The sequence below is a fragment of the Equus asinus genome, chromosome 20 (genome assembly GCF_041296235.1).
Source record: "Equus asinus isolate D_3611 breed Donkey chromosome 20, EquAss-T2T_v2, whole genome shotgun sequence".
NCBI classification, from domain to species: domain Eukaryota; kingdom Metazoa; phylum Chordata; class Mammalia; order Perissodactyla; family Equidae; genus Equus; species Equus asinus.
This window is the reverse complement of record NC_091809.1, coordinates 44,343,639-44,367,673: the sequence shown is the minus strand read 5'-3', so window position 1 is coordinate 44,367,673 and position 24,035 is coordinate 44,343,639. Positions and strand designations below refer to the sequence as shown.

At 34.3% G+C, this 24,035-nt stretch overlaps 1 protein-coding gene across 5 annotated transcripts in view; it reads left to right on the top strand.

Moving 5' to 3' along the window:
• The window catches only part of ARHGEF12 (Rho guanine nucleotide exchange factor 12), a 140,228-nt gene that overhangs the window by 72,124 nt on the left and 44,069 nt on the right, over positions 1 to 24,035 (top strand). For 3 of the 5 annotated variants that reach the window (XM_044751665.2, XM_044751666.2, XM_070490067.1), the window contains 8 exons: positions 7,810 to 7,908; positions 8,589 to 8,638; positions 10,679 to 10,736; positions 13,197 to 13,375; positions 14,616 to 14,693; positions 14,866 to 14,985; positions 16,555 to 16,695; positions 21,826 to 21,900. In XM_044751665.2, the coding sequence (XP_044607600.2) occupies positions 7,810 to 7,908; positions 8,589 to 8,638; positions 10,679 to 10,736; positions 13,197 to 13,375; positions 14,616 to 14,693; positions 14,866 to 14,985; positions 16,555 to 16,695; positions 21,826 to 21,900 (800 nt within the window). The remainder of the gene's footprint in view (positions 1 to 7,809; positions 7,909 to 8,588; positions 8,639 to 10,678; positions 10,737 to 13,196; positions 13,376 to 14,615; positions 14,694 to 14,865; positions 14,986 to 16,554; positions 16,696 to 21,825; positions 21,901 to 24,035) is intronic. The other 2 variants (XM_044751668.2, XM_070490066.1) reach the window with 1 other exon arrangement.

Sequence of the window (24,035 nt, the reverse complement as noted above, 5' to 3'; positions counted from 1 at the left end):
TATTTTTAAAAAATTTATATCTTTTTCTTATTCAGGCTTCTCATATCTATAAAAAGAAAAGTTCTTGATTTGATTCTTACTCCCACCAAGTTATTATTCTCTGTTTTCTTCTTCAAGCTTGCAAAGAACATTCTACAATATGAACCTTCTGTGTTCTCATAAATCATTCACTTCTTAACCTCTTGAAATCTGACGTCTGAACACACAGAGCTTCTGGAAGGCGAACCCAGATATCCTACTTGAAAATCTGTGAACTTTTTCTGAGTTCTCACCTTCCCTCTGAACCATTTGGCAATCCTGATGCCCTTTCTTTAGTTTCTATAGTATGACATCTACCTGGTTCTTTTCTCTTTGTTATTTTCTTGTCTTTTCTTTAGTTGATTGCTTTTTCCCTCTTATAGGGATGACCCAAGTTTCTGTCACTGATATTTCTCCCTATTTCCAGTCATATTTTTAGCTGTTTGCTGAATACTTTCCCCTCTAACTATCCTTCAATTCAGAATCAATCTGGAACTGATCATTGTTCCTTATGCCTAGAAATCAGTCTTCCTCTTGATTTCCCTGATTTTTTTAATGGTACTATCACTCTTCCATTCACCTAGTCTTATTTTCTTAAAATTATCTTTGGCTTCTTTTTCCCTCATCCTCTGTAGGCAACTCTTTGCCAGGTTCTATTGATTCTATCATCATATTATTTTTCATCCCTTGCTTTTTGGTTCCATCCCACTGCTTTGGTCACTTTTTCATCTTGTCAGTAGACTATTTCAATAGACTTAGAACTTTCTCTCACTTTGATCTCACATTGATTCACTTCCTTTTCTCCATTCTATATTCTGTCAGATTAGTATTACTAAAGTAAGGATTTGGTCATTCACTTGTTAACAAGGTACAAATAGTTATTAAGATATGCCATAATTTGTTTCCAGTTTATCATTCTACCTTAATTTACTGCTATTCACCTAAAGGTACCAGACTCTCCTCCAGATTTTCGTTTCCCAAATATGTCTTGGAGTTCATTCTTTACCCATGCCATTCCCATTGCCTTAAATGGTTTACCTCCTATCACTTCCTCTTAGGATCCTCCCCATCCCTCACGGCGCATTTCAACTACTGCCTCCTTCTCAGGGCTTTCCTAATTTTGCCCAGCTACTTTTGTTATCTGCACTTTGACGTCCTGCTTCATATCTAGTTATTTGTATTTATATTCGTCTGTGTCTCCCATAATTCCTGACACACCGAAGGCACTCTTTAAATGAGTTTTGAATGAATGATTCTTGAGAATAGGATGCCGTGTTTTGGTCAAGAGAATTGATGGAATAAAATTTTGACTCATCTTAATTGGATTTTTCTTCTCTTGTCAAAAATTTTAAGGTAAAAGAATGTGTAACATAGAAAAGAGACATTGCTGGTAATAGTCTAAAAGAAAGAAACCAGCATACTTGGAACTTAAGGCTTCTCTTGCTGGCAGCATTGTGCATTAAGAATCAAGAAGCTTCTTAAAGGATTATCTGGGGTCTTACTCATAGAACATGTATGTCTGGCAGCAGTTTAAAAATGAGCTGTTTTTATGAGGTTGCACATAGTCTTTCTCCACACCCTTCCCTGAAGCTAATTCTTAAGAGATGAAACTTAAAAAAGTTTGGTCATATAGCAAAATCAAGGGTGAAGAAATACTAATGTGCTTTCACTAAGGTAAATGCAGTACGGAAGGTTTAGCATGTGTTACATATGTAACACTCCATTTTCACTAATTTGCTCTCTGCCGCCACAGTTATTGCTTTTTTTCCAGGAATGTTTTATAGTGAAACTTGGGAGTACTCCTCACCTTTAAGAATACCTTTTTAGGACTTTCCCTCCAAACTCGCAAGCATTACAAACATTTAGTTTTTTTTCACTTTCAAAAATACAATCCTTGGTAATTATCTTTTGAGTAAGAAACAATCTTTTTATGTTGGTTTCAAATACAACATTGTTATAACAGGAAAAATGTCCTTTGTTATAAAGAGAAAATAAAATTTATGAAAAGATAATATTTACATAAATTTGATAGAGCATCTTTACTTCACTTATGATATAAAGTATGATATCTGTTATCAGCTTCCAGGAGAAATATCATAATCCTTAAAAGACAGGAAATAAAGAAAAATTTATTTGCAACTAGAGGAATTATTTTAGGGTAGATAGGGAATCACGTTATTTTGGTTAGGTTTAAGCCAGGGCAGAAGGTTAGTGTCCTTATAGAAGTATTTCTCTACTTTGCATGGTTTTCAGGGCTATGATTTTTCTTTTTCTTTTTTTTTTAAATTTTATTTTTCCTTTTTCTCCCAAAAGCCCTCTAGTACATAGTTGTGTAGTTTTAGTCGTGCTTCCTTCTAGTTGTGGCATGTGGGATGTGGCCTCAGCATGGCTTGAGCGGTGCTGTGTCCATGCCCAGGATCCAAACCAGGGAAACCCTGGGCACGTGAACTTAACCACTCGGCCACGGGGCCGGCCCCTGCTTTTTCTTAAAAAATGATTGAGTATGATTTATTTAACAGTTTCTTTATGTAAAATAAAGTCAAATTTACTTAATCAATATTCATTGATCACCTGTTATATGCCAGGCACTATAACAAGGCATAGGGATACCAGGATAATAGGAGCCTGTACCTCCTTTCTAGAAGTTCACAGTCTAGTACAAAAGAATTATAATATATTTTGGTAAGTACAATAATAGAGGTATACACTTGTTTGCCAATACTCCATATGCACTTGAAAAATAGTTGTGAAAAAAATCTTCATATGGTGTTAAGAACAATGAGAATGAAGAAGCATTATTACCAAGACTCAATTTTAAGGACATTTAAGCCTTATCATTATCTTTCTTGTTGAACACTCTCCTTGCCTGTCTTCATACAAAGTGTTTGGATACAGGTCATGTTAAAGTGATTTTGTGACCTTATAAAAACTAATATTCAGAGAGAAACATATTTATATGTTCATTATAATTAATAATCTTTATACCAGACATTAAGAGATTTAGCAAAACAAACCTACAAACACACAAACCATGGACTATATGTATTTGTAAAAACCAGAAAAAGTAAAATGATGGCAGGTGGAGTTTTTTTTAATTAATGAAATTTGAAAATGGCATTTTGGAGTCAGGAGTCCACTTTTATCTTGCCCTTCTTTTATAAGGCCTGTTATCTGTACCATACGCAGATTCTTAAACATTGCCGTTGTTTCCCTATTTGTTTCTCTGTTGTCTTTCACTGCCAAGATTTTAAGTTCTTTTAGAGCAAAGACTCCTAGTAGTTTTGTATTCCTCACACCTACAGACTGCAGTGTTAAATACTTAGTAGACAGATGCTCAGTACAAATTTGCTAAACCAAAGAAGTGGATTTTGTGTTTTGGTCAAAAAGGACATTCAAAGATATGATGATTTGGTCAGTATTGGTGACTTCAGTGTTAAGGGTGGAATTTATCCTCTGTGATGGGTTAAAACAGCTTCAGGTCTACAACAAGAGGAACTCTCTCAAGAAAAAAGAAAAACATTTTATTTGATTTTGAATGGGAAGGAATATAATAGATATAAGCATTGAGAGACTGGATTATTGAATTTTGAATGGTATGACAGCTTAGTTTTCAGTTAATTATGACCCCAAAGCTAAGTTTATGCAGATGCCATAGATTCACAGGACCAAATAATATCGTTAATTTGAATTCCATAGCTTCTGAACTGGCAGTATTTGTAAGGTATGTTTTCTTTTTGTATTGGTCTAGTAATTCTTGTATGTTAAAGTACATCAGATTCTCAGATTAGCAGATAGATTTAGAATAATAGTAAATGGACAATATAGTGGGGTAGGGGAGAGGAGAAAGATGAATAGGATGTGCACATAGCTCTTTCTTCTTTTCCTCTTTATCCTTCATTCCTCATTTCCTTTTGTTGTAGAATTAAAAGAGAAAGTTATCAGGCTGAACAATTTTGAATTAGAGAAAACAGGTTTGCAGTATTCTGAGATAATCCTAATATATTTACTCAATCCTTAGCAGTCTCTTAGAACCCTAGGCATATTTGCTAAAATTGACTCTCTGTGGTGGTATTTTGTTTCTCTCTGATCACCTCCCTGTCTGAGCTTATATCCATCTCTAGACTCCTCTACTTTTCGGATTTTCATTAATTCATTAGCAAGTTAAAAAATCTCTTTCTGTGCCAGAGCATATGCCAAGTCCTGAGATAAGATTGTAGACAAGATGGAGCCCCTGTACTCTTGGAGCTTATAATCTACCGAGAGGATAAAAACAAATATGAATCAATTGTGAGTGATACTGATACTGTGGGACTAAATAGAGGGCGCAGTGGGAGTCTCTAAGGGGGCACCTAACCCAGCCTGGATATTTAGGAAAGGCTTATAAGAGGAGGTGATTTGTTTCTTGAGGCCTTCCTGCTGTCTCTCATTTTCTGAAGTTACCCATCACAAGAAGCCCTTGTCTGTAAAATTTCCATTCTCTCTTCCTTCCCCATCCACAACTAATTTGCTTGTCTCTTAAAACAAAACAAAACAAAATTTAGGTAAAGATATAAGTGAGGATTGATCATTTTAAGGAGCAGTTGCGTTAATCATGGGAATTGAGCACAAATGTTTTTAATTAACTTTTAATTGATGACATGGGTAGATAAGTAATATATTTCTGAGTGGGAAAATTCAAGGGCAACTTACCTCCAATCATGATAATACTTAACATTTATGAGCCTTTAGTATTTGTCAGGCAGTGTGCTAAATACTTTACGTACATTATATTCAAGTGAAATACACAAACATAGCCAACTCTTAACTCCCACTACTGCTCTCCCTCATTTTTTACCAGCACCCTGTTCTCTACGGGGACCCAAAAAAAGTCTGCTTAAGAAGCCCATTGGCTTAGCACAGCAAATACCAGTATTAGAAACCTTAATTCACTGATTTTCAGCTCTTGGGAGGTAGGGTAGGAGAACTGGGAGGGATAGATGTATTATGAAAAAAATATATATTGAGTGTTCCAGTTGTCTTGATTTTTATTTTAAAGTCACAATATCTAATGTATTTTGAATTTCAAATAACTGTAAAGGAGGTCATTAGATGCTTACATTTCCAAAACTGGTCATGCATTTTAAAAGATTCCTGTAAAACACTGCTCTTAAAATATTTTAAGGTTCTCTGATTCTTGTGTTTATTGTATTATGTACTAGAAATTTATAAAGAATGCCTTTTTCCTTGATTTTATGTATTCATACCCATTCTATTTATAGTTTTTCCTTATACTTAAAGGAAGCAACCTTAAGGGAAAGAAAAAGGTTGAATTCTGAGGAGTTATCTTTCCTCTGCCCCCATTACAATTTACTATTTTGTGGGAATGGTGAATTTTTAAATTCAGATACTGCTTTATATTTCGTAGTCTCTAGAATTGAGGGGTAACATATGTTTTTAATATTGTGAAAATCAACTTTCTTACAGTATAATTTACATGAAATAAGGTGCACTTGTTTTAAGTGTACAGTTCGATGGGTTTTGATGAGTGAATATACTCAGGTAATCATTACCTTACTTAAGATATAGGGCATTTCTCTCACCCCAGAAAGTTCCTTCATGTCTCTCAGCAGTTATTCTCGCCCCCCGCTCCCCACACCGCCCCTAGGCAACCACTAATCTGCTTTTTGTTGCTGTCGTTTAGTTTTGCCTGTTCTACATTGGAATTATATAGTATGCACTTTGTTTTATATCTGCCTTCTTTTGCTTATTAGCATGATGTTTTTCTGAATTATCCATGTTTGTTGCATGTATGAGTAGTCCCTTTTTTTTTCTTGCTAAGTAGTATTTTACTGTAACGGATATACCAAAATTTGTTTATCCATTCATCTGTTGAGGGATATTTGAGTCCTTTCTAGTTTTTGGCTCTTATGAACAAAACTGATATGAACATTTGTGTACCAGCCTTTATGTGGACATGAGTTTTCATTTCTCTTGGAAGTGAAATTGCTAGGTCATTTGTAAATGTATGCTTACCTTTATAAGAAATTTCCAAACTGTTTTCCAAGTGTTTGTACCATTTTACACTCGTAACAGCAATGTATGAGAGTTCTAGTTGCTCCACATGCTTATCAAGCCTTGGTATTATCAGTCTTTTTATTTTTAGCCATTCCAGTTAGTGTATAGTGATAGCTCATTGTGGTTTTAATTTGCATTTTCCTGATAACTGCTGATGTTGAGCCATCTTTGCATGTGCTTATTGACTGTTGGTGTATCTTTCTTTGTGATGTGTTTATTCAAATCTTTTGTCTGTTGTGAAATGTCTTCCATTACTGAATTGTAGAGTTGTTTTTTTAAAGAATATAGTCTGGATACAATCCTTTATCAGAGAGCTGTATTGTGAATATTTTCTCTCAGTCTCTGGCTTGCCTTTTCATTTTCTTATTGGTGTCTTTAGAAGAGCAGATATTTTAAATTTTGAGTCCAACTTACCAGTTTTTTCTTTTATGGTTGTTGCATTTTGTGTCCTAAAAGATCTCTGCCTACCCTAAGGTCTTGAAAATTTTCTCCTGTATTTTCCTATGAAAAGCTTTAGCTTTTATATTTAGGTCCATGACTTGCTTTAAGTTAATTTTTGTGTAGGGTTGTGAGCTAAGGTTCAAGGGTCATGTTTTCCATACTCAGATGCATTTATTCCAGTCTTTCATCTGTAGTAGGCCCACATAATGGTGACATTTCATTAACAGCAAGAAATATATATATTTGTATTCATAAATATGCAATCTTTAACGTGTCTTTTGTACATCAGACTTATTTAAAAGATCATGGCTCTTTGTCTAAAAATCTTTAAGAAGTTTTTATTTTCTAACCACGATTGTACTTGTGTTATTTTACATGTTTTATATATTGATTTTTGATGAAATGCTTAAATTCTGCAAAACTGAAAGAATATATTAAATCTTTGGCTAACACAGAGTTCAGGATCTTCAGATCTTGATCTATGATAAAACAGCCCTGGGTGCTAATCAGGGTTCTATTACGGGACATCCCTGTTCCTTTGGTTGTGGTCCTCTTTCTCTCACCTTCCCTTGACAATTTTTGTTTGACATTTAACTAGAAGGAAAACAAATTTCTCCTATAGAAAGCGGGTAAGTATATGAAAGACTTGCTTGAGCTCCTAGGTTCTTTCTTTATCTTTTCTACTTTTTTCTCCTTTTTGTTTATTTTTCCTAAGAGCCAAGGTCTTTCTTCCCTTTGAAATTTTCCCTTTTTCCCTTTTGGGAGAGGAGCTGCAAGCAAGCACCTCCTTATTTATGTAGTGTGTTTTTCTGAGTATATTTTCTTGAGAGTGAGATTGGAATTTTCTAGAGTTTACCATGGGATGCTACTAGCCTGATTTCCCAAAATGTTTGATTTTCTTGAGTTTAAACACCAATTAGAGCACTAGAAACACAGGGATGGGTTGGGGGGGGGCGGGCGGGTGGATTTTATGTTACAAATAAATAGCATACATAGATGTGAATGGGCTTTCCTTCTCACTGTCTCCTCTCTACTCTTCATCTTTCCCGGTTTGCCACAGCTGTTTTTAATCTTGGAGCAGTTCTACTCTACCCCTTCAGTGAGAAACCAATATGTATGACTCTTTGTGATGTTCTTGTGTTTGTTTTGTTTATGGAGTTAGTGCTCTTATTTTTTATATGGATTTCATGTGCTGCCTTGTGTTTCTCCAGATGGAATACAGCTCATTACTAATAAGTAATTGTTGTTTTTTCTGTTTTCTCTTCCTTCTCTCTTTACTCTGTGGTTCTTGTGCAGGTCTTGTTCAACGTTGTGTGATCATCCAGAAGGATGACAATGGATTTGGGCTGACGGTCAGTGGAGACAATCCAGTCTTCGTACAGTCTGTCAAAGAAGGCAAGGCACTTTTTAAAACAGTCTCGTCACTCGGGAGTAAACAGAGTAAGAATAGACAAGTTTAAATAATGGCTATTGCCCAGAATAAAATAATCACATACATTACAGGTCGTATGGCCTGTTGTACTAGATTTGTCTTGAGTGTCATAGTTATAGGCATGAATTTACCCTAGTTGATTTTCTTTGTACTTTATAGAAAGATAACAGTTCTTGTATAGTTTAGAAATCCTATGACTCCTTGATCATGATACTTTATGCATTATCTCTTACAGAAGTTTGTGGAATTTTATTTCTTCATGACACCAGAGATATTTTGTTAGAGACAGGTTAAAGAAATGGGTTATAGGCTCAAAAATATCCATTCTTTTTCCAAAATGACAATAATTAATATCTTCTACTGCTATTACCATATATTGAATACTTCCTTTATGTTGGGTCCTATAATTTGAGCTGGTAGTTTTTATCCTCATTTTACAGGTAATATTGAAGCTTAGAGGAAAAAAACATAAAATCAGTGCATGGTCACACAACTAGTGAGTGGCAGAGGCGGGATTTGAACTTCAAGTTTGTCTGACTTTATAGTCCGTGTTTCTAACCACTTTGTTACACTGCTTCTCTTTCAAGAAGATTGTCAGTGAATACAAATGAATTACATTGTAAATAATTAGTTTCTCTTACAGATGGAGCAGCCATGCGGGCTGGAGTACAGACAGGTGATCGAATCATCAAGGTAAGGAAAGGACTATTATGGAATTTATGGTAGAATTAAAAAACAGCCTATCTTAGCCATATTTTGATTTTTTTTCACTTGGATTTTTATAAAAAACAGTGTATTACATATGATGGATTTGTCGACTATGAAAATTTATTTCATTTATTTTAAAATTAATATTACCCTTTACTGAAGGGCATAATAAAAGACTTGAATAAGTGGAGTGATATGTTCTCAAATAGGAGAGTAACTCACTGTTGTGAAGATCGTTTCTCTCCAAATTAAACTGTTAGCAAGAAATTCTTATCAAAGTATACAAATAGAGTTGGGGAGGTGCGTCGTTACTTGTCAAACTGATTGTTCTTCCAAATGAACTTTACAAAGGTATAAGAATAGCTGAAGAAAAAAATAATTTATGTATATGGGTACTTGTGAGGTGAGATGGTATAGATTAATTTAAAGAAAGTGACTAGTCTAGCTTATAGACCTATCAGTGGAACACAATAGGAAATCTAGAAACAGGCCTTGAATTCTGATTAGTGGGAAAAGAATGGATTAGACAGTAATTACTCTTGAGACAGTTGACTAATCTGATTACTTAAAATCAAATTACTAAACAGGAAAAGCCATCATGAACATGTTTACAAACATAGAACTATCTGGAAAAAAAAGATTTGAAACATATTACAGAGTATGATATCTTTATTTGTAAAGAACACTTTTAAATTACTAAGAAGAATAGTCTGATAGAAAAATGAGTGAAGAATTTTATCAGGCAATTCCCCAAAGCAATTGAAATAAACAATATATTAATGAGGATATGTCCAACTTCTCTGATAACAAAGAAGTAGAAATTAAAATGATAGGTGACAATATATTCGGTTTTCAGAAATTGTAAAGATTGATAATACACATCTGGCATAGTTGGGTATGGTAAAATGGCTGCTCTCATGAGCTTGTTGTCAGTATAAATTAGGTAAAATCTATTTTGATGGAAATTGGTGAATAAGTATCAAAAGTTATATACTTTAAGAAAGCATATAACCTCTCACCAGCAGTGTTGCTTTTAGGAACTTATCTAAGGAAATTAATGTATAAATGTAAAGTTGTATGTGGATAGGGAAATTCATTTCAGCTTTATCATATTGAAAACTTATAAAGAATCTAAATATTCATAAATTGAGGTCTAGAGAAATAAATTGCATTTCATCGGCAGCTTTTAAAAAGAATGGATTAGGTCTATATGTACCTATATTAAAAGATATCCACAGTACAATAAAAAAGTATTTATTTATTTATAGGAGAAATGCAATTATAATGTTTATGTGTGTGTGTGTCTGTGTATCTGTCTGTGTGTATGCTAGAATAATGTCTCAAAGATTAAACATCATGGTTAACAGTGATCATCTCTGGTGGGCATGTTGAGTATAGTTTTACTTTTATTTTATACACTGATATATTTGAACTTGTAAAAATTAATTTTACTTGGAACAGAAAAAATAATGTTAGATCCATGTTTGATATTTTTACCTTAATTTGTTTCATTTAGTGTAGACTTTGGATAACATTTCCTACATTTAGTGTAAATTAATTTTCTTTGTAAACATTAGGTCATGATTGGAAAACTGAAAGTAAATTGAGTATTATTGTGGAAGTATTACTTACTTTTTCATCTTTTAAAAAACTTATGATATTTGACAAATCATTGAATTTGTAATTAAAAACCAAAGAGATCTTTTCTATTTGCAAGAGTTCTTCACTGTGAAGGATTTGTAAGTCTGTTGCATGGTATATTTTGTCATTTTTTTGTGGTGAATAAGTTAGTTAAGTCAAGGCCTTGTTTTGTGTTCAAGTTCATTTGGTTGTTGAGTGTACCTTACAGAATAGTGATAAAAGTGAATACTGAATCAAATATATTCATATTTTAATATAGCCCTGTGTACTATATTATTATATTATATCGTAATTGGTTGTATTATGTATGATAATTCCTGAAATAAATTTATCAGTTGTCTCAATAGAATGTATCTGACATGCACTGTTTTCATTTTCTTACAGGTGAATGGAACTCTGGTGACTCATTCAAACCATCTGGAAGTGGTGAAGCTAATCAAATGTAGGTGAATGTCTTCTCGGTGTTAATTGTTTTCTGAAGCTCTAAAGCAAGGATCAACAGGCATTGTCTGTAATAGGCCAGATAGTAAATATTTTAGGCTTTGTGGGCTGTATGATCTGCTACTTGACTCTGTCGTTTTAGCACAAAAGCAGCCATAGGTGATATGTAAATGAATGAGTGTGGCTGTGTTTCAACAGAGCTTTATTTGCCAAAACAGTCTGTGGGGTGGATTTCGCCTCTTAGCTGGAGTTTGCTGACCTCTGCATTAAAGGAAAATCTGAGGTGAAAATTTTTAACGTACTAATAAGTATCTTCCACTCACTTCGTATATGTGGCTATTCTTGTCATCTGTGGTAATATTGAAAGCATATATTTGAAAGAAATGCATGAGTCACCTCAGAGGGAAGAGGTTGAGAAATCAGACACAATGGCCTAGATGAACTGAAATGAAACTTTTAAAAATCGTCTAACATAATCATGTTCCCTCAGATAAGTAAATGATTAAATAATCCAGAGTAGTGATCTTCTTATAGAAATCTCCAGGATTAAGAATTTATAATCTTTTTCATCAGACTATTCCACAGTAGACTACAAATAAGAGAGAGTTATTTATGGCCAAGCAGAAACACTACTGTTTTATTTAATCCTATTTCTTTTCAGTGAGTGGACATCTTTAGAATAAACTCAATAAACTGAATTCTGTCTTGGCCTTCTTATTACTTAAGTAAAGCAACCCATGAATTCCTTTACCTTTTCATCAGAGTACCAGGACTCTAAGGTCACTTTGTTCACAGTTCTTAACTTCACTGCATTCTAGAAAGAAATGCGATGATCAAAATGAGATCTGCATAGTTGAATAAATTTGATTACTTATTTAATGAGATTGTGATTTGTGAATTTTTATGTGCTGCATATATATGATGATTTATGATAGTAAATATGTGCCTAACTATTGCAGAGTATAAAAAGTAAGATTGTTAGACTCCACTCATATGTGGAAGTTAAACATGTAGACAAAGAGAACAGATTAGTGGTTACCAGGGGAAAGGGAGGGTGGGAGCTGGGCACAAAGGGTGAAGTGGTGCACCTACAACATGACTAACAATAATGTACAACCGAAATTTCACAAGGTTGTAAACTATCATAATCTCAATAAAAAGTTTAAAAAGTAAGATTATTAGCTTGTTGGGTTATATATTTTACTCATTTCAATATAAATTTTACTTAAAAAACTAAATCCTGGGTGGCCTAATGGTTAAGTTCAAAGCAGTCTGCTTCAGCAGCCTTGGTCTGGTTCCTGGGCACAGACCTACACCACTCATCAAACCATGCTGTAGAGGGGACCCACATACAGCATAGAGGAAGACTGGCACAGATGTAAGCTCAGGGCCAGTCTTCCTCACCAAAAAAATAAATACATAAAAGTTCCAACTATTTCCTTCTTCACTTTAAAAAAATTACTAAAGAAGGGAAGGGAAGATCTAGGAAGTTACTGAAGGCAAGCACATGAATAAGTAAATAAGATATAATAGATGACTTTTTGAGAGAGAGAGAAATAAGATCGAGAAACCTCAGAAAGTATATATATGTAAAATCCCCCCAAATCATAGCATTTGTGACCATTAAATGTAAAAAAAAATTTTTAGAACCCCAAACACTGTGAAATAAGTGACAATGAGTTCCATGGGAGGGTAAAATTGGGAGGAAAGTGTGAAATACGTTTAAAAGTTCTAATGGAAAGTCTAAGAGAAAGACTTTGTCATTTAAAGGTCAGTTATTTAGAAAAGTCATTTATTTGGAATCATTTATCTTCTTGATATGAGATAAATAATGTCTATTGTTGAATCTTTCTGGTTATGGTTAATTTTGCTTTCTGTTGTTTTTTTCTTGTAATATGCCTAGTGAGTTTCTCTCTTCTCCAAATTTTAAAAGTTAAAACTCAGTACTTATTTATTATTTTTTTCTTTCTGTTTTTTTATGGGATAGTTTTTGTCATAGTTACTTCTTAAAGCTAATTTAAAATTGCATCATTATATTCCAGAAAATTAGTTAAATCCTGCCTAATTAGCATCATCTTAAAATATAATTTTTTAAATTTACATTTAAGAAATTAATTGAACATAGTCATTAGTAGATGGTTATATTAATTTACTCTTTCCTAAATTAAAAAAAATTCTTGAGGTTATAAATTTTATTTGCTTTTAAGTAACATCTCATCTTATGAGTAGTAATTTGCTATCTGAAAATGGCATTGTTCTTTTAGATTTTTAGGGGAATCATAAAAGAGAAATGACAAACTGAATTCTTTTTCTGTGGAGAAATGGTTAGCAGATGATGAAACTTTCTGACATAACTGGATCTTTTAGAATTGTCAAAGGTTAAGTAGTGAAATGCTGTAAAAATTTTTTTGACAATGTTATTTTCTCTTCCTTCCCTTTTCTTTCGTTTCCTCGCCTGAAGCTGGTTCCTATGTAGCTCTCACTGTTCAGGGACGCCCACCTGGGTCGCCCCAGATTCCACTTGCTGATTCTGAAGTAGAGCCATCAGTCATTGGACATATGTCTCCCATCATGACATCCCCGCATTCACCTGGAGCATCTGGGAATATGGAGAGAATTACTAGTCCTGTGCTCATGGGGGTAAGAGTGGGAAAACTTCCTTGTAAATGCTTAGTTGTGCAATGATGCCTGTGCTTTATATTGAGTTTTGAAGTATTGAGCTGATAAATAAATTTAAGTTCAAGATTCTAGAAAATAACTTCCTAATATAAAAATTACATAATAATTTGGAATTTGCTACCCACAAAAATATAATTAAAATATCCTATATTCAAAATCCTTAGTTATCTTACAATATAAATTTTAGGAGGACAGGGGTTTTTTTTTGTTTGTTTATTTTATTTATTGTTTTGTCCCCAGTGCCTGAAATATTGCTTGGCATATGGTAGGTGCTTAATAAACCTTTGTTGTTTGAGACTGAAACAAGAGTATACAAATAATTATAATACAAAGGCAGAATGTAGACATGATGAAGGGGGAAATATTAGGTTCTGTGAGGATTCGAAGGAGGGAGAATGCACATCCAGTTGTGGTAAAGAGGGCCTTTGAGGAAAGCTATTATTTGAATTGGGCCTTGAGAAACAGGTAACTTTTAAGTGTTGGCAGTGAGGAGGAGGGCAACCTAGGTAGAGGAAGCAGGGTAAACAGAGGTAAAGAGCCAAGAAAGCACTGAGTGTTCTGGTGAAGTAGCTAGGACTCGTTTGCTGGTGTCTCTTAAGGAATTCTGTAGTGAGAGATGAGCTTGAAAAAAGTAAGACTATTAATTTTGAAAAATCACTGCTACCAGGCTAATTTACATGTAACTGGATAGGCAGTAAGAATCCATTAAAATTTTTTTGAGAAAGAGAGTACTGTGGTTATAATAGGATTTTAGAAAGACTAATAAAATATTATAAGGTTGTGAAACAAGGAAAGAAAGCGGGAGAGGCGTTAGGGAGCTGTTTCAATATTTCAGGTAGAAAGTACTAGGAATGTGAGCCATGCATGGGAGTTGACAGTAAAGATCCAAAGGAGGGAAAGTGTAAGATGTTATTGTTATACTTAAGGCAACTTCATTTCTCCAACTAAGATGAATATTTAATGTTTTCTTGAACCTAGTTTAGTTAAAGTGAAATAGAAGGGCTGAAATTTCCCTGTAACCTTTTAGCTTTAAGTGTCATGTCTAAAAGCCTGTCCCCATAACTGCTGGAAATAAAGAAAATCCTAATAGGTATTGAAAATTGCAACTGAGGCATAATGTTATATGTCTCGTTTTTCTATTTATTATAGCTTCACTTGCTCTGTATTGCTTCTTTTTTGTTTGTTTTTAATCTTTTTCTAGGAGGAAAACAATGTGGTTCATAACCAGAAAGTAGAAATTCTGAGAAAGATGTTACAGAAAGAACAGGAACGGCTACAGGTACTAAGTTAGAAATGGGGTTGTTTGTAGGCGTAGTTGAGTTGATATTTATCCTAATCACAATCAAGCGGTATTGTAATCAGTGCCATCAGCTATTTTGTTAAGAATAGACTTTTTCTATATTTTCTTGACATAAGTAATTAATTCTCAAAATATTTTTATAACTTTTCAGTTATTGCAGGAAGATTACAACCGAACACCTGCCCAAAGATTGCTAAAAGAGATCCAAGAGGCCAAGAAACACATTCCTCAGCTGCAAGAGCAGTTATCCAAAGCCACAGGCTCTGCTCAGGTAGCATCACTATTAAAAATGCTACCCAACTCTTTGCAGGAGAATTTTCTTCTGGGAATGTGTCAGAGAATGTTGCAGTTGCTTTTTTTAAAAGTTATTTTTTCTAACATAGGCCAACAGGATGTCCTGTGTAGGATGTTACAGAAATAATGGATTAACTAAAAGAAATGTGGGCTTCTGATTGTTTGCTTGCTCATAATAACGGTTTTTTTGTTCCATAATAATTCAGAAAAGAATTGAATGCTTTTGCTATGATGTGATAAACTACTAAAATATGTTCAGAAACATACATTTACATTTTTGAGTTTCATTCTGCCCTTTTGAAACAGAATGGCAGTTATGTTTTTAAGTAGTGGTTTAAGATTTTACAAAATTACAGTGCTAACTACATGGACAAGCATTTTCTTATTTAATCTGCACAACAGCCCTCTGAGGTTAGATACCACTGTTTCCCCCTATTTTACATGTGCACTTAGAGGAATTCACAGAGGTTAAATAGCTCATCTGAGGTCAGGTAGCTCAAAAGCAGTGGAGCTACAATTTAAACCCAGGCTGATGAATTCAAAGCGCATTCATATTCTTAATGACTGTATTTTTATTGTGATTTAAAAATAGATTTCAGTAGAATTTGCTGCATGAGTATAAGTTACAGAGATGACGGTCTCATTAGAAAAAATAGCTTAGCATTTATATGTCAACTAAATTTATATTCTATAATAGTCACATTTGGGATTAAAAAGCTCCTTAATGCTTCCATCTTAAAGCAAAATGGGCAGATTGGCTCTGCTGTTTAAAATGAGTAAAAGCTGTTGATTGGTTATTTTTTCTGAGTTAGGTCTGTAAGTGAAAGTCCCAGGTTCATAGAACTAAAGGGATTCTTTGAGCTCATCTAGCCTGGGCTCATTTTAAAGTTAAAAAATCATGCTGTAGTTGAGAAAATTAGGGCCTAAGCTGGTTAAATGACTTAGACAAGGTCACATAGTTCTAAGGCCTCCTGACCTTTTGGTTTACTGTACTTTTACAGGTTATTTTTTCCTTACTTTCGTTCTCATTAGCTATATGAAGTTTTGAGTATTATTCCTCAGTAATGTTGACATTTCAAAGACGTTTTTACTCTGTTCAAACAGTAAAAATACGGTTTCTGATGTAAAAGCTTACAATAATCTATGTTATAGCATTGTGTCCCAGAATTGGCAATTTATTGAAATTCTAAAGTGTTGGAAGGCAGTTAGCTAGATGCTATAGTGTAATAATCTTTACTAATGGGCAGGAAATATAAATTATATAATTTAACAAACTATCTTTTTGCTCTATTTGGAAGTTTGAACTTTCATTCTCTTTATTAAAATATTACTTTCTTTCTCTTTAAGGTCATGGCATTTTAGAACCACAGAATTAGTAGTTGTTTATGCATTTAACTTTCAGAGCTTTAAGCTTTTTTGATCACATCAAACTGGCCAACTTTTAACAGTCTCCATTTAGATTGCAGTGTGACTCTATTTCTTTATGCAGTCAGTAATCAAAGGTTTGTTTTCGTATGTTCGTGTGTGTGTGTTTAATCTGTTTTAGGATGGAGCTGTAGTTGCGTCCTCCAAGTCTTTAGGTGATGCCCTGACAGTCAGTGAGGTAGAAGCAGATCCTGGTGACGGCCTAGGCAGAATTGATTATAGCAGTGGAGATGTTTCTCGGCACAGTAGTGACAATGCAGATGTAAGTGTTCTACATGTTTATCTTCTGTATTCTTCTTTGCAGCCCTTTTCTAGATGTATTTCTCTTATTACTTACATTGTATCACCACCATCTTTAATATAGCAATTTGGTGAGCAGAAATTCTGGGCACTGTTGTATATGAGCTTTTAATTCCAGAGTTCACTTTTTCCTTTGGATGCCCATTGCCAAATGTTTCTTTTGAGGAGATGGAATTTCCCAGCAGGCATCGTTTGTGTGCAGAGAAGTTAATAATGCCAGTGCTTTCTTACTGAACCGAGAGGCCAACTGTTGATATCTTTAAGAGCATGTTAATGTTCCATTTGTGGTCAGAATGACTCAGTCTTGAATCATGGGGCACTTTGCCATTGCAAAGAGGAAAAGCCTTATTCCTGTTAGACTTCAGTTAATAGCCCATTTTTAGTTAACACTTTCTTGATTAACCCAGAAATTGCTAGATAAACATGAATATTTATTAAGTTGATAAGAAAATATTTTAAGTTGAATATGATGTAACACCATAGTCATATGAATACTTCAAAACTAAATTCAGTGTTATTTATTCAGCAATACTTTGTAAGTAGTATGCAATGATGGGAATAATGACTTAAAAATAGATCACCTCTTTAAAAGTGATGAAGAAAGTAGTCTAAACCAGTGCTTTTAAAACTGTGGGTCATGAAATCAATTTAGTGGGTTAGTGGGTTGGGACTAGCATTTAAAAAAAAAAGACTAGAATAAAAAATAAGAGTGTTTTGCATGTAGAAGAGGTAAATGTTTACTTCTTGTGACTTTTGCTATATACACACACGTGTGACGTGTATAAGCACGTGTATGTATGTGTGTGTGCTGGTTATCAGTGTAAAATTTCTCTCTTATTGAAGGTTGCAGTAAGAAAAATTTGAAAGCCACTGGTCTATGCTGTCATTTAGGCCACCTTTTGAGGGTTAGGCCCAATGACTCAGTTTCTTATGTGGAAAATTTAAGGATTTTTTTCTTTTTTTGAAAGATGGTGATAGGAGTCTTATGATTGGATGGGCTAAAGATTTTAATGAAAAATTTCAATTTTGACTCAAGGAAAAAAATTACAGTAACTAATATTTATTGAGCATACATACCATATGCTGTAATAAGTGTTTTACATTCCTTATCTTAATTAATTGTCAAAACAGCCTTATGAGGTACTATTATTGTTATCATAACTTTACAAAAGAAAAAATTGAGGCCAGAGGGAGTTAACTAACTTGCCAGACTTCCCCAGGTAATAAGTGATCTGCCTCTACACAGCTCCAGAGTACCAGCACTCTAAATATACAAAGGCACTGAGATATGAAAATGCATAACATTTGGGGAGAGCAGCGAAAATTTTACTGGTATATTAGGGTTATGGATGAAATGGCTAGAGTTTATCTTAGAAACAAAGTCTTGAGTCCAGGTTGTAAAGGACTTCAACTTGTTCTAGTGGTCCTGCTTTGGGAATCCTTCTCATAGTCTCTTTTTTGATTTAGTGCTGCTTCTCCTCTGTTTTCATGGCTTGTCTCTACCATTAGATGGAAAGTTTCTCGAGAGCACAGGCACTGTCTTATTCAACTTTATATCTCCAAAGCCTGGCAGATTGTAGGAATACAGAACAAGTGATACGAATGGAAAATTTTAATTTTATCTTATATTTAGGAGAATGTTACATGAAAATGTTTGGCTTACAGGTACAGCTTTCTAAAATACAGAGTGAACTGGCAAGTGTAGAAACAGGCATTCCAATGAATTAAGGCTGTTTGACACGTAATTGGTTTTTAATAAGTATTCGAATGACCGACAGGATGAATGAGTAAGGAGTTTGGGTTTTATCTTGTGTGCAGAAGAGAGGTACAATCAGAAACATGTCAGTGTGAAAAATGAATTGGAGTAAATAGGGAGATGTATACGAAAAGAAGACTGTTTGGCTTAATAGGAACTTAACAAATGTGTGTTGAATGGCTAACAAATAGTTACCATTTACTGAATACCTACTTTGTGTCGGCAGTTGCACCTAAGCTTTACAGATACTCATTTTAATTCACATAATAATCTTGAAGAAGCAGTATCACCATTTTATAGATGAGGAGACTAAAGCCAAATAAATAGGTGGATATTGTGGAACTCTAGGTGAGAGATGATAGGATATTTACTGAAAACGTAACAAACCTAGTTTAATTCCTACAAGTGTGCATTTGAAGCTAAAGATGTGCTGCTTTTACCTTATGGATTTCCATGTTTGTTTCAATTGTACTGTATTAAGATTGTAGGAACCAGTCAGTCTTCTTATCTTTTGAATCAGTGCTTTTAATTTTTTTTTTCCATTTTATGCTCATTTTTATAAAGTAATCTCCCTGTAGTGTTTATGGTATTTTTATCATTGTAGAATTCCCTGCTTTTGCTCACCTCAGAGAAGGCTTTAAAGAATAGCTACATACTCAATTCTCACAAGAGAAGCAGCTTGATCACAAATCATCTTCTAAAATTCAGAGCATCTGCCTCTCTGATTGTCAATTTGTGGCTGATATTTTTAAAAATTATTTTGGAAAATTTTCAATCCTATTCAAAAATAGACTAGCATAATGACCCCCCCTCATGTACCTAATCACCCAGCCTCAGCATCAACAGGTGCTCAGACTTCTTTTGTCTATATCCCTCATTCCTCACACCCTGCAAATACTGGATGATCTTAAAGTAAATCCAAGACATTATTTCATTAATATGCATTTTTAAGAGAAAAGAAGACTTTAAAATATGTAGCCATAATACCATTATCAAATCTTAAGAACTTGGGGCAGGCCCCATGGCGGAATGGTTAAGTTCACGTGCTCTGCTGCGGTGGCCCAGGGTTTCGCTGGTTTGGATCCTGGGTGCAGACATGGCACCACTCATCAGGCCACGTTGAGGCAGCATCCCACATGCCACAATTAGAAGGACCCACAACTAAAATATACAACTATGTACTGGGGGGATTTGGGGAGAAAAAGCAGAAAGAAAAAAAAATAGATTGGCAACAGTTGTTAGCTCAGGTGCCAATCTTTATTTTTTTTTAATTTTTAAATTATTTATTTATTTATTTTCAGATGTACATCATAATATGTTTCAAATTCTGTGTAGATTACATCATGTTCACCACCTGAAAACTAATTATAGTCCATCCCCTCACGTGTGAGCCTAATCACCCCTTTTGCCCTCCCTCCTCCCCCGTAGCTGCCAATCTTTAAAAAAAAAAAATCTTAAGAATTAATATGTTCTTAATATGAGATTTGATTACCCTAATTGTTTTATAATGATATTTTTGCATTTGGTTTATTTGAATCAGGATCCAGTCAAGGTCTTCAGCCTTTTGTTAATATCTCTTAATATATAATAATTTCCTTCTTTTTTTTTCTCCCCAAATCCCCAGTACCTAGTTGTATATCCTAGTTGTAGGTCATTCTAGTTCTTCTATGTGAGGTGCCACCACAGCATGGCTTGATGAGCAGTGTGTTGGTCTGCGCCCAAGATCCGAACCGGTGAACCCTGGGCCACTGAAGCGGAACACACAAACTTAACCACTTGGCCACGGGCTGGCCCCTACTTCTCTTTTTTTTAATCCCCATTTTTTTGGTTAAAGAAAATGGATCACATGTCCAGTAAAACAACCTAGATTCTAATTGTATTTTCATGGTGATGTTTAATACATTTTTCCATGTATATTTCCTGAAAACTGATAGATCTGGAGTCTTGATCAGATTAAGGCTTGAGAGTTGTTGTTTGGCAAAAATAATTCATGATGGTACTTTGTACATCCTGTTACATCACATCAGGAGGTGAATGTCTGGGTGTCTTTTTATGACTGTAAATTTGTTTAAGGTGTTCAGATGATGTCAGTATGATTTCTTCATTATAAAGTTCTCCATTAAGGATTTATCTAATGTTTGTATCTGCCATTAATAATCAAAATGCTTGCATCCATTATTTAATTACCAGTTTCAAAGTGATGTTATTATACTTTTGTCATTCCTTGTGTATTTATTAGATGGAATTATTTTATAAAGAAGAATTTTCTCTTACTAGCTTTTAGTTTACCCTAAAATATAGCTTACATAGGAAATGCAGAATAAATATTTGATTCTTTTCCTTCATGTGTCTGTTTTCAGAAGCGTTGATACCCTAATCAACTCCAGAAGTCAGCAGTGTGGGGATGTGTGTGTAATATTTTGAAATCATAGATTTTATTGTATTTGCTTACTGTGTTTCAGTCTGTTGCAGTCCTTCTTTTTGATGTTTAAATTGTCCCTTTTTAAACTAGTGGGAGCCCCTTCAAGTTGTCTTCTGTGTTTTTTGACATGACTCCCCAGTAACTTTGATAGCTCTCTTGCTTTTTCGTGTGACCAGATTATTCTAGCTTTATCTTTTATATCTCCTGTCCAAGACCCAGAGTCATCCATTTCTTCAAGGTGGGGTTTATGTGAACCTATGGTTTTCTCTATCTTGTGGTATCTTGGTATATGTATAGATAGCATGTATTTTCCCTGTTGGCATTCACATAAAAATCTTTTGTACCTCATTTTCAGCTGCTCTGAAGAATGACTTGCATTGCTTTGGGGTGTTCCTTATTCCTCCAAATTTCTGCATATCATATTGTTTGTATTTTTATTAGGTCATCCCAAACATACGATATAAATCTCATATAAATCCATACGTTAGTTTCACATGAGGTAGTAACAGAAAAATAGAAGCTTAATTTCATTCATGTAAACAGGCCAAAGTGCTTTTAACTTGGATAGAAAGAAGAGTTTGGGGCAGAGGGGGTTAGGGGAGATGGATAAAGATGTAGTTTGATTTTGACATAATAAGTTTGAGATATGTAATATATCTAGTTAGAGTTATTTGGTAGAAATTAGCCCTCAAGCCTGGAGATGAAATAAAACTATTCTAATGCTTCTATATTGTTTTATCAACATAAAACTAAAAAGCTGTGACTTGTAAGGTCAGGAAAAACGTAGCAGAGTCAGGTATTGTATGAAAGATACTTAGAAGTTTCAAATACAAGTATGAAATTTGGAAATTATTCTGAGTGGATCCCCCTTTGGTGAGCCTATTGAAATGAACTGGATGTCTTTTTTTCATTAGAGTCCCAAAAGTGGCCTGAAAGAGAGGATTTATCTAGAGGAAAACCCAGAGAAAAGTGAAGTAAATCAGGACATTGTGAGTATGAAATCCATGAAATGATAACGCTTTCTTTAGCTTTCCTTATACCTTAGTGGCAGGCATGTCTGATATTTGTATATTCTATTTTTTTTTTGAGCAAAAACTTAAATTTATTAAAGGAAGTTAATAAAGATTTGATGAATGAAGAGCTACTCCATAGTTAGTATTACTAGGTGGTTTAGTGTTATTTCTTTATTATAGTAAAATATACATAACATAAAATTTACCGTTTTAGCCATTTTTAAGTATACGATTTGCTGCCATTAAGTTACATTCACACTGTAATGCAACCATCACCACATCCATCTCCAGAACTTTTTCATCTTCCCAAACTGAAATTGGGCACCCATTAAACACTAACTCCCCATTTTCCTCTCTCCCAAGCTCCTGGCAACCACCATTCTACTTTCTGTCTCTGAATTTGACTACTCTAGGAATCTCATATAAATAGAATCATGCGATATTTGTCTTTTTGTGACCAGCTTATTTTACTTAGCGTAATGTCCTCAAGGTTCATCCATGTTGTAATGTGTGTCAGAATTCCCTTACTTTTTAAGACTAATAATTCATTGTATGTATATACCACATTTGGTTTATCCATTCATCCATCAGTGAACACTTGGGTTGTTTCCACCTTTTGAGTATTGAGAATAATGCTGCTATGAACATGAGTGTACAAATATCTGTTCAAGTTCTTCCTTTAAATTCTTTTGAGTCTATACTTGGAATTGCTGGATCTTGCGTATTTTTACTTGAGTACTTTTAGCAATCTGATTTTATTTTTTAATTAAACTTGTGTAAAGTTTTGTAGTAAAAGATTTAACGGCGTATTTTGATGCATTAATTACTAGCGACAAGGAGTATCAAAAAATCAGAAATATTGAATCAGCTATAAAATCAAAAGTTGTCTACTACTCTAAACAAATTTCTGTTGTTTCACTTGATTTCTTTTTTTAATTATTAAAGCTTTAGAGTTTAAAACACAAGTAGTTTCTCAGACAAGGGAAACAATAGAAAGAATAAACAAATGGGACTTCATTGGACTAAAGAGCTTCTTCAAGGCAAGGGAAAACAGGATTAAAACAAAAAAACAACCCACTAACTGGGAAAAAATATTTGCAAGTAATACATCCAACAAAGGCTTAATATCCATAATATATAAAGAACTCACACAACTCAACAACAAAAAATTAAACAACCTGATCAAAAAATGGGCAGGAGACATGAACAGACATTTCTCCAAAGAAGATATACAGATGGCCAATAGGCACATGAAAAGATGTTCATCATTGCTGATCATCAGGGAAATGCAAATCAAAACTACACTAAGATGCCACCATACACCCATCAGAATGACAAAAATAACTAAAACAAATAGTAACAAATGTTGGAGAGGTTGTGGAGAAAAAGGAACCCTCATACACTGCTGCTGGGAATGCAAACTGGTGCAGCCACTATGGAAAACAGTATGGAGACTCCTCAAAAAATTAAAAATAGAACTACCATACGATCCAGCTATTCCACTACTGGGTATCTATCCAGAGAGCTTGAAGTCAGCAATTCCAAAAGTCCTATGCACCCCAGTGTTTATTGAAGCATTATTTACAATCGCCAAGACGTGGAAGCAACCTAAGTGCCCATCAACAGATGATTGGATAAAGAAGATGTGGTACATATATACAATGGAATACTACTCAGCTGCAAAACAGAACAAAATCGTCCCATTTGCAACAACATGGATGGACCTTAAGGGAATTATGTTAAGTGAAATAAGCCAGATAGAAAAGGACAATCTCTGTATGACTCCACTCATATGAGGAATTTAAACCTGTGGACAAAGAAAACAGATTAGTGGCTACCAGGGGAAAGGGGGATGAGGGGTGGGCACAAAGGGTGAAGGGTTGCACCTACAACATGACTGACAAACAATAATATACAACTGAAATTTCATAAGATTGTAACCTATCATTAACTCAATAAAAAATTTAAAAAAAAAAAGGAAGCTGGAGGAAAAAAAAACCACACAAGTAGTAAGGGGCTGACTCCATGGCCTAGTGGTTAAGTTCAGCACGCTGCACTCTGGTGGCCCAGGTTGGGTCTCCGGGTGTGGGCATACACCACTCGTTGGTGGC